The following is a 10,509-nucleotide window of genomic DNA, read 5'->3' on the forward strand; positions in this document are numbered from 1 at the left end:
CCACCACCTCCCTGAAGCCCTCAGGTCCTGACTGACAAGACGACCCGGTAACCGAACACTTGCCCTTCTGCAGACCCTCGAGGCCGTCCACCACTGCACCCCCTATGCCTCTGCCAGAAGTGCCACCCTCAGCCAGGCCATTCCAGGGCCCCCTCGGCCAGGAAGCCTCCTTGACCTTGTCTAACTGGGGGGCATGGGGAGGTGTCTTGCCACCACCAGGGGAGGCACAGAATTTGTAGTAACTAACCAGGGAGACCAGGCCTGTGGGAGCCAGGCAGGCCAAGGCGCCTCACCCACGAAACGCCTGCATAGGAAGCACTCATCCTTTGGGCTGGGAGAGGAAGAGGGTGGGCTCTAGACAGAGCAAACCCACTCAAGTACCCCCTGACAGGGGACAAGGAGAGTAACAGCAACAATGACGATGCCTGGTTCAGCAGAGTGAGTGCTTCGTGTGGCCCCACAGTGTGTCTGGGGGTGTCTCTGCTGACAGCCCGAGGAGGTGAAAGCTGTTATCATCACCACCACCCCTTCTTTTAGGGCATGGAACTGAGGACCAGAGAGGCTGAGAAACGTCTTCCAGGTCCCACAGACACTAGGTGGTGAAGGAGCCGGGGCTGAACCAGGCTAGTCTCACGTAGAGACAGGAGGGTGGGGGAGAGGCTGGGGGGAGGGTACCATGCTAAGGAGGACTGGGGGGTCAGGAAGCAGGGAATGAGCATGGGGAACTGAAGTCCAGCCCCACCTCCTCTGGGCTCTGGAATGGTGAAGTGCTTCTGGTGGCCCTGCGGGAGGGCGGGGGGAACACATGACGCATCTGAGGGGTTCATAAGCAGGGCCAAGGTGGGATGCACCTGGGATCCCTGCCTTACTGGCAGGTGCAACTCAAGCCGCCACCTGGACAGTCTCCTTGGGGGCGTGGTCTGCAGCCAGTAGACCCGATGCTTCGGAGGCGCACAGACCCGGCCCCTCCTGGGTCAGTCTCTACTTCCCAAAGCACCAGACTGGTACAGGACGGTGGGAAGGTGAGCAGACAGTATGGGGCAAGTGAGCACCAGGACACAGTGGGTGCCCAAATGTCCAACAGGACAACAGGAGGGTCACCATGAGGGCAACAGGGAGCGTGACTAGGACCCAACCGGGCATAGAGAAGGGCACGAGGCCAGGGTATGCCATCTTTCTGAGAGGACGAGTCCCCACCCCCACCCATTCCCTTCCCTCTTCTCCTTAACCCAGCCACCTACTCCGTAGGTCAGGGTGCCAATCAGCCCACTGCCTCAGGGCTGAGCCTCCCTCAGGCCTTTAGGGGACACAGAGATGGGCTGGACCACAGTGGTGGGCCAATCATGGTCACCTCTTCCCTCCCTCTGGCTCTCCTGGGGCTATGAGCCTGTGTTCCGGATCCTTCCTTTCCCACCCTTTCGGCCCACAGCCCCAACCTTGCAACTCCGCAAGTCAACACCGCTGCGTGCCTGCCACACAGTACCCTGACCACCTTCTCTGCACCCGCCCCCCTCCATCGCGGCCCTCCTGGTCTCCGAGGGACCACGAAAGCGAACAGACAGGACAGCCTGCAACTTCCTGCTCTCCTACCTGCAAGCCTCTCAAGCTCCAGCCCAGACCCATTTCCTCACCCTCACCCCTTCCTGCCATCAATACCTGTAGGCCAGGCCCTGGCCCAGAGCAGGACAGCCCACTGCCACCTGGCCAGCCCCACAGCCCTGTGGCGCACTCAAGGTTACATGGTTAAGGACCTCTTTGTAGCCCGCCTAACGGTGGACCTCTCCGCGCCCGAGCTCTCGCCCTCCTGCCAACATTCAGCACTGTTCATCGTTGACGCTTCCCTCAATCGGTTTCCATGCCCCGACCTTGGGGCTCCCTCCATGCTCCAACATGGAAGCTGCTGGCTGTGGGGTGAAGACTCCCCATTTTCTCTCTACCTTGAGCCCTGCAGAGCTGGCTGCTGGCCTGCTTCTTCCCCGTTGCCTGCCTTGGTCTAAACATGTCACAGCCGGAGCCCTTCACTGTCCCCGGAACCTGTTCCTCCCTGGGACCCCTCCCTGCTCCTGGGGAAAGGGTGCTACTAGGACGATTAGGGTGTGGAGGAAGAGCCACCCTGCTGGCTTCACAGCCCCAGTGAGCGCCCGATCCAGAGAACCTCTGCTTCTTAAAATGTTCTCAAGCTAAAGCCTTCCTCTCCACTCCGGTCCCCTGCTTCTGTGCCCTGGCCTGACGGAGCCGCCAAATGGTCCCACCGAGCCCCTAGGCAACCGCCTTGCCTCTACCCTGGACCTTTTCACCCAAAGCCAGCCTTTCTCTAGAGCATATAAGTCTTCCGTTACTGGGCGCCGTAGTGGTTATGCATTGGGCTACTAACTGCAAGGTCGGCAGTTCAAAACCACCAGTTGCTTCTCGGGAGAAAAAGGTGACTTTCTACTCCTGTAAAGAGTCACCATCTCAGAAACTGATGGGGCAGTTCTACCCAGTCCTGGAGGGTCGCAGTGAGCTGGTGTCCCCTCAAAGGCAGGCAGACACTGGGCTGGGTGGGGGTTCTGCAGGAAGTGCTTCAATGGAGACCCTTATCGTGAGTGGTGGTGGGAAGGCGCCATGGAGACTATCAAGCCGAAGCCCTGAGAGGTCTGGGCTAGTCACCACCCCACCAGGGAGCGTGGCCTTGTGCTTACAGACACCCTGGGGCCAGGCTCCAGGACCCAAGACGGGCACCACTGTGCAAGGCCAGCGGCTCTGCATCTCCGGCCTCCGTTCACCAGCCCCACCTCGCGGCAGGAAACTGCGCCCTCTTCAATCCCGAGGCCCACCAAGGCTGGCCTTCCCACGCATCGCCTCAGCTAGTCCTTGAAGCCAGAGTAGCCATCGGGGTAACTCCTCTCTAACTCCTCGCTTCAATGTTGCCGGTTGACTGGCAGCTCTTCAAGGGCACAGCGATACGTTACAACGACAAGTTGCAAGCACACAATACTCGGTCTGTTTGCTCTTCATCCTTGTCCCTGAGCAAATCCAGTGGTTACAACTGAGGCATTTATAGTTTCTTTGTCCCAGGAAGTATCCTCTGTAGGATTCTGTAGGTCTATTGTCCTTGCTGGGAGGGGCGAGAGAGTCCATTTCGACTGAGAGTGACCCCGTGTGAGAGCAGACTGCCCCACAAGGGTCTCTACCGGATCTCCAGGCCCTTCTCCCCGGGAGCTGCTGGGGGAGGGTCTGAACCGGCAACCTTGCAATCGGCAGCTGAACACTTAACGCTTGTGCCACCCGGGGTCCTCTGATGTCTCAAATGGAGTGAGTGACGGGGGGTGGGGGGTGGGGGGGGGGGTTAGCATGGGCTACCCCTGGGCTGCTAACCCAGCAAGATCAGCAGTTCGAAACCACTGAAAGACAAGGCTCTCTACTCTCGTAAAGAGTGACAGTCTCGGAAACCCACAGGGGCAGTTCTACCCTGTCCTCTAGGGTCACCATGAGTGGGCATCGACTCGGTGGGAGGGTCTGTCTGGTTTAGTAGCCAAACAAAGTAGCCACCTTGATTGTCCAGGTGGTACAGATGAAGAAACCGAGGCAGGGCAGGTTTAAGAAAAGTAACTGGAAGAGCAAGATCTGACCCAAGCCATCTGGCACCACAGGTGTGCTGTCTGCCCGGAAGGTGTGAGCGAGTGCGTCAGCCCTGCGCCTTCTGACCAAGTTCCACCACGAACTGGCGGCACAGGGCCTTGCTGGGACCCTCGTCCTCTCGGGGCTGCTCTGGGGAGGGTCCAGCTGTGCGGGTGGCATCTGTGAAGGGCCCGGAGTGTGAGCTGGTGTGGGAGTGGTCTCTGGGAAAGTGTTGCCATTCACAGTTAGGCAACCTTTCCTGAGCTCCAGGGGAGGAAGATGTTCCAAGCTGAGGACGGAGGCTGAGCATGGCTGCCGGGGATAGGGCAGGGAGTCCCCTCTCTCATGTGTCAACAGGCACGGTCACAGGGCTGTCCTCCGAAGGGTGTGGAAGAAATGAATGAGAAGAAGCATGCAGCGCATGGCTTGGCCCAGTCTGGACACTCGATAGACCACGGCTACTATGCAGAGGGCAGACTCGGGAGCCAGGGGGCCTGGGTTGAAAGGCTCAGTGCTACCCCTTCCTCTCCATGTGACCATGGGCCTCGGCACCCTCATCCGAAAAGGGAGTACCAGTACCTCCCTCGCAACTCCCAAACCAAACCACACTCATTGTCATGGAGGGAGCCAGTCGATGCTAACGCAGGGCAAGCCTACAGGACAGACTAGAACTGCCCCCGGGGGTCTCCGAGTGGACAGCCTTGTCCTCCTCCCCCCTAGCTCACAACTGAGGGTGGAAGGAGCTCATAAGCAGAAAGCAGCCAGTGTGCGGTACGCTCAGACATATTCTACCGCAACAGTTAGACAGAAACGGAGCCCTGGCGGGCGGAGTGGACACATGTTGACTAGAACCCACCACCTGCCCTCCCTGTCCCCCTCGTCCCGGGCAAAGACAGGGCCACCTGCTTCCTGCTAGCCAACAGCCTTGGAAACCCTGCCCCGCTTCCCAGTTCTGGCCTGTCCTCTGGGGTCGCGAGAGGGAACGAGCTCGATGGCTGTGGGCATGGTTTGGAACGTCCCTTTGAGCAGCCCCGGTGGGCTGCTTTGGGCTGCGATCTCTCTGCGAGGTCAGCAGCTCTAAACCACCAGCCGCTCCTCTGGAGAGAGACCGGAGAAGCCCATAGGGTCAGTTGGACTAGATTCTCTGTAGGGTCACCAAGGGTCAGAATGGGCTCGAGGGCAGTGAGATGAAGTTCCCCTGAGACACCTACAGAACCGAGGACTCAAAGGGCTGCAGACGCGCATGGGAACGCTCTATGTGGCTCGACCCTCTGACGCCCCCTCATGTCCACATCCGCACCTGCACGCTCACAGCGAATCCGCGAGGGCGGGACTCAACTGCCCACCTTGCGACCCTCCCTCTGACAGGTGCTCACAGCTCTTGCTGCCCCACGACCTTGTGGTGGACACCTGCGTCCCCTCCATCCTTCCTCGCCTTGCCCAGCTCACGACCACGGCCCGGGAGACCAGACCCCAGACCTGCCGCGTGCTGGTGGCAGCGCCCCGCCCGTCCACTCACCAGCGGCTCCACGTCCGACAGACGCGCATGCAGACGCACAGCTCCCGGGGCCCCAGGTGCTGGAAGACACGCAGCCAGGCGGCCCGAGGCAGGGGGTGGTCGGATCCAGCAGCTAAAGGTAGTGTGTCGGGCTCGGGGCTCCGAGGGGGTGGCCGTACCACGTGCCGCTCCAGCTGCGGGGGCCGGGGTGGCGGCGCAGGGCCCAGGGGCCAGCTGAGCAGGGGGCCCCCGCTGCCCGGGCGCACGGCCCGCCGCCCCCCACGGTTCTCCTTCTCGCCGGAGCTGCCCCGGGCCGGCCGGCGCCCATTGCGGGCCTCGCCGGGAGCCTCGTCCTCACTCAGCGAGGTGCCGGAGGAGTCCGAGTCGGAGTCCGAGTCCGAGGAGGACGAGGAGGTGTCGGGCACCCGCTCCAGCAGCTGGCACATCCGCTTGAAGCGCTCCAGCTTCTCCCTCTGCGGGGACGGGGACGGCACCGCGGGGCCCTCCGCAGAGGCCAAAGGCGGCTTTGGTTTCTGCAGAGCGACAGGGTCAGGCTGTTCCAGGGGCCCACCACCACTTTCCCACCCATCCCCAGGGAACGACTGGCCCAAGGTCAATCCCCACCCCTGCTCCTGACTGCTGGGAGACCCTGGCCACGTCCCTGCCCTCTGTGAGAGGGCACGGAAGCAAAGAAGTCGAGGTCGCTTGGGCCCCCACTGGGAACATCTGTCTGGTCATTGACTCTTGGCCTGGCCCTGGAGAGCCTGGGCTTCATTTCTCCTCGGCAAATGGCAGGCTGACCCGAAGTGGACACGCAGCGGTGCGAGTGACTGCCTCTCCCTGGCCCTTTGTGGAGGAGCCCACCTGCGTTCCATCATTCCAGCCCCTGCCCCCAATGCTCAAATGCAGGGGGAACCCCCCCCCCAGCACGGAGAATGAAGTTTCTGGCCCCACGTGGCAGTGAGAATCAGCTTGGGCGGGATTGGGACCTGATTAGGCATAAAGGGTTGTGTTTTCCCACGTCAGGGCCCAGGAATGTCTGACCCCTGGTGCTGCCTGAGGCAAGTCTCTTAACTTCTCTGGGCTTCCTCTAACCTGGGTGGAGTTGGAGAGTCTGCACAAGCTTGGTTACTTCTATCACCTCCCAAGATTTAAGATAACATAGCTCCCATTTTATGGACAAGACAACTGAGGCTCAGGACAGCTGACATGGTACCAAGACCACACAGGGAGTCAACCACTGGGTGGGGATTTGAACCCTGCTCTTTTCCCTCTGGAAGGCTTGCTCAGACAGGTGAGGCAAGCGGCCTGATGATAGCTCAAGCACTCTCCTGGGCCCCAACCGGGTTTCCTCCTCCTATCTCTCTCCCCAGGGGTCCAGGCAGCCTGTGTGGTCAGGTGGGGCAGACACAAGGGCAGGACAGAGTTATGAGGAAGGACCGATCTCTATCTCCAGGGTGGAGGGTGGGGCTCTGAGGTGGGGGGAGAAGGAGGAGGTCCCAGGCACACCTCCCAGTTCTCGGGAGGGAGCCCAGGGTGGCAAGACGAGAAAGCCTGGCTCGGGTTCAGAACCCTGGGGGGCAGGAGGCCGGGGCCGCCTGGGTCCGATCCTCGGAGGAGGCAGGCATCGCCACCCACCTTCTTCAGGTGCCTCTCTCGGCCTCCTTTCACCTGCAGGGCAAGGAGATGTGGGAGAAGGGAGAGACCCCATGAGCCAGCCCCCCTCGGTCCAAAGGAACCACTCCTCCAGGTCCTTCTCTTGGACTACAAATCCCAGAAGCCCCTATCTCAGGAAGAACCCTGAGCATGCTCACCTTGCAACCAGTGTCTTGGCTCACTGAGCATGCTCCCATCTCCTCTTTCTTCTCCCTCAGGCCCTTTCCAGCCCCTCCCTCCTCCTCTAGAGCAGCCAATTTGAGCATGCTCTCTCCTTTCTCCCTACAGCACCCAGGGTTCCCAGAGCTTCCGGGCCTGGAGCCAGTTTCCCCTCACCTGCATTGCTTCCCACCACCTGCAATGCTGCCACCCCTCCACCCCCCCAACGAGTAGCGCCTGAACTACATCTCCCAACCACCCCATGTGGAAGCCCACTAAAGAACGCTCCCAGTCCCAGTCACGTCCCCATACCGGGCCAACACTACAGTTCCCAGGACCGCTCTGGCCTGGCCTCGTGAGCATGCTCCCTGGCTCACCTTTTTCCTTGGGGTAGGGGGCTCATTCCCTGCCTCCCTTTCCTTTCGCTTGGGGGGCCCAGGCACCTCCTCCGGAGGGGGACCGGCAGGCAGGGGGCCCTTGCGCCTGGGTGGGGGGGGTGGGAGCGGCGGCTCCTCCGTCAGCTTCCACCCACTCCCCAGGCTGGCACCCTCCTCGCCATTGTCGGCCCTCCGGCGGCCCGGGCCCTCTCCTGAATCCTGGGGAGATGGAGAAAGGGGGTGAGGCCCCTGGCCAGCTCAGCCAAGCCCCTCGGCGTCCCAGAGCTCACCCCTGGCCATACCTTGCTGGTCCGGCCTTCCTGGGTACAGCGGGGGCACTCCCAGCAGTTGGGGATCTCAGCATTGATGACACCCTCAGCCTTCCCCATCTACGGGCAAGAGGGCAGAGGGGCCAGCAGTGAGCAGCCCCAGGTGCTGCCTGTCCCCTCCCCGCTCCCGGGAACCGGTCCTACCCGACCCCAGGGCCCCCAGGGCTATCACCTTCAGGCAGCCAGGGTGGACGATCTCATTGCAGATTGTACACTCCATGAGGCTCAAACCGAATTTCTCCTCCTCTCCCTCCACCGTGTCCTCCTTCCCAGCCTCCCCACACAGGAGGCACACAGCGGTGTGCGGGAGCACAGGCTGTGGGGGGCAAGAGAAGGGGCATCAGGAACCCAAGAGCGACAGGGAGGGCCCTTCCTGAGGGCCACGGGAACTCGGGCTCGCGGCCGGATGAGGAGGAAGACTTGGGGGGTGAGATTTGGAACCCATGGATTTAACCTCCGTCCCGCCATCTGTAAAATGGAGTCGGGGCGTCTCTGGTGTTTCCCGAGATCCAGGACACACACTCCACAACGGTGACCGCTGTTGGAGCTGTCACCCTGAAACTGCAGCTGGCTTCGGGGACACAACAGCCAGGTGTGACAAAAGTCAGGCGGGCAGGAGGGGTGGGAGGATGGCATCCGAGGAAAGTCTCAGGACCCCCACACCCCCAAGAACCCAGCATTGGTGCCACCTCCCGGTCCCCTTCACTCAACATGGATGGAGGGGAGAGTGAGGACACGGAGCATGGGGCATGGGCAGGGGCGGGGGGCAGAAATGCGGACGGACGTGAAGCAAGGGCTGGGGAGCAAAGCAAGAGAAGGGCAGCAGAGGCCAGGAGAAGGTGGGCACAGGGCAGCAGCGGGGGTGTGGGGGGGGGAGGGAGCAAGATGGACCTGGCTCACCATTGCTGAGGGGCAAGGTGACCCTGTGGTACCCCTGAGTGTGGCAGAGGCTGGGGAAGGAGAGGGGAGCGCCGTGTACTGAGCATCCTAGCAGGCCCGCCGATACCCACGCTAGTCGGTCCTCTTCCCGACTCAACCGAGGAAATGTTTTACAGAGAAGGTACCGGAGGCTCTGAGGGGAGGGGGAGGGGAGAGGGCCCCCCCTCCGGTTTGTTCAAGGTCACACGAAGGGTGAGCCGAGCCTCAAATCTGAGCAGTAAGGAAAGAGGCCAGGTGAGGGAAAGCCCCATTCGTGGTGGCCAGTTTGGGGAGTGGACTCCTGTGCCTCTGGGCCGGGAGACAAGATGGCCCGGCCTTCTGTGGGGTTTTGACCCCGCAAACCAGGGGAAAACAGCATAGTAGGAAGAAGGGAAGCATCCTAGCCTGGCCCCCCAGCTTGTGGCTGACGATTTTCCCCCAACAAACCAGCGAACAAGAGAAAGAAATGCGGAAGCCAGGGAAGAGCAAGTGACGCATCCACTCTGGGAAGCAGTTAGCTGAGAGCCACCCGGTGCCGGAAAGGAGGGTCCGGTCCGCAGAGTGAAAGGGGTGGAGGGTGGGGGGCAGAACTCACGGCAGTGCACTGCCGGAGCAGGCACGACTGCTTCATGCGCCCGGGCCCCCCGAACTTCTTCATATCTCGGCAGAAGTGGCAGTCCCCGCACTCAGTTCGCACACAGGCCCGGCAGCGGCGGCAGCGGGTTCGGCGTCGGCGCGCTCCGGCCCCCGGCCCCCGGCTGCTCGACGACATTGGGGGCGTCAGCAACGCCGAGGGCTGCAGGTAGATGAAGGGAAAGTCAGGTAGGCCCACCGGGGTCCCTGGTCTGAGAGTCTCCTGGAAGCTCCCCCAACTCCTAGGCAGAGTGTGTCCTTTCTATCCAGCTCGGGACAAGGAACGGAGTGGTCACCTGGTCTGCTGAGGGGTGAGAGTAAGGAGGGGGGGGGGCTGACCACTCCCTCTCAAGGGCATCTCTCCCCAGCAGCTCCCCCGCAGGCATTGGCTTCCTGACCTCACACTCCTTCCCACACTTCCTGGGAGCCCTCTGGCCTGCCTCAGCCTTCCCCGCTGACATCTCCACACCTCACGGAGAGCCCCACGCTTCCCCTGTGACCCAAACGAAGGGCACCCCGGGATCTCCCGAACCGCAGATCCTTCAGCTCGAACTCAGGGCACCCGGGAGGGGGGTGGAGGGGGTGAGCACCACACTTTTCTTACCTCCTCTCCCATGGAGGAGTCACCTTACCCCCAGCAGACCCCACCCAAGCTCTCCTCCCTCAAAATCTGGATATTACCACCAGATCCCATGGGATCCTCAGGCCACCAACTTCCTGGGGCTTTGAAACCCCACTGAGATGCTGCTCCAGAGGTCCCTCCTCAGGCTCCTCAGAGACACACATGAATCTTGTTTGCCCCCAAGCCCTCTCCCAGGTTCCCGGGAATCTAGAACCCAGCCTGACATCTCTACAAATCTCACAGGACGGGTGCCACTCCTCCCATCCCTAATTGTCTGGGCTCCCCTTCCCACGAAAACGTGATCCTCCAAGATCCCACCCAGACTCGGCAGGCCTGGAGGGTCTCCTCCCAGCCAGGGTCTTACCCCCTGACTTCCCTCTTTCCAGGGAATTCCACACCCATCCAAGAAGGGAAGGGGCCCTTTAGCGCTCCAGGGGAGGGGCCTGGAGGGTAGGCGACTGCAGGCGAGGGTGGGGGGGGTCTGCAAGGGGCAGCTGGGGGTCTAGGGCGGCAGGCCAGGTCCCGGGGTTGGAAGGTACGAGGGACGGAGCCAGCTGGAGATGGGGCGTTCAGAGCCAAGAGGAGGTGAGGCTGGGGGCGGGGAAGGCAGAGGCCGGGTGCAGGATGAATGGGCGCGGGAGCTGCCCAGAGACCCACCTCACACGTGTCCCGGGAGCCATCTCTCCCTTCTCGGCAGCTCCCGGCGGGTCGGCGGCC

General features: G+C 61.9%; 1 protein-coding gene across 4 annotated transcripts in view; it reads right to left on the reverse strand.

Annotated features, from left to right (window-relative positions):
* The window catches only part of FBXL19 (F-box and leucine rich repeat protein 19), an 18,105-nt gene extending 7,604 nt beyond the window's left edge, over nucleotides 1-10,501 (reverse strand). Inside the window, exons 1-7 of one of the 4 annotated variants that reach the window (XM_045286088.1) lie at nucleotides 10,450-10,501; nucleotides 9,133-9,333; nucleotides 7,792-7,935; nucleotides 7,593-7,679; nucleotides 7,291-7,509; nucleotides 6,608-6,769; nucleotides 5,120-5,631 (exon numbers count right to left, since the gene is read on the reverse strand). In XM_045286088.1, the coding sequence (XP_045142023.1) occupies nucleotides 5,120-5,631; nucleotides 6,608-6,769; nucleotides 7,291-7,509; nucleotides 7,593-7,679; nucleotides 7,792-7,935; nucleotides 9,133-9,309 (1,301 nt within the window). In that variant the 5' untranslated portion in view covers nucleotides 9,310-9,333; nucleotides 10,450-10,501. Of the gene's footprint in view, nucleotides 1-5,119; nucleotides 5,632-6,607; nucleotides 6,770-7,290; nucleotides 7,510-7,592; nucleotides 7,680-7,791; nucleotides 7,936-9,132; nucleotides 9,435-10,449 lie in introns of those variants that run through there. The other 3 variants (XM_045286089.1, XM_045286091.1, XM_045286090.1) reach the window with 3 other exon arrangements.
* Nucleotides 10,502-10,509: the final 8 nt, after the last annotated feature.

This window comes from Echinops telfairi, unplaced genomic scaffold, assembly GCF_000313985.2.
Source record: "Echinops telfairi isolate 266 unplaced genomic scaffold, ASM31398v2 ScPeMD7_5;HRSCAF=22, whole genome shotgun sequence".
Taxonomy (NCBI): domain Eukaryota; kingdom Metazoa; phylum Chordata; class Mammalia; order Afrosoricida; family Tenrecidae; genus Echinops; species Echinops telfairi.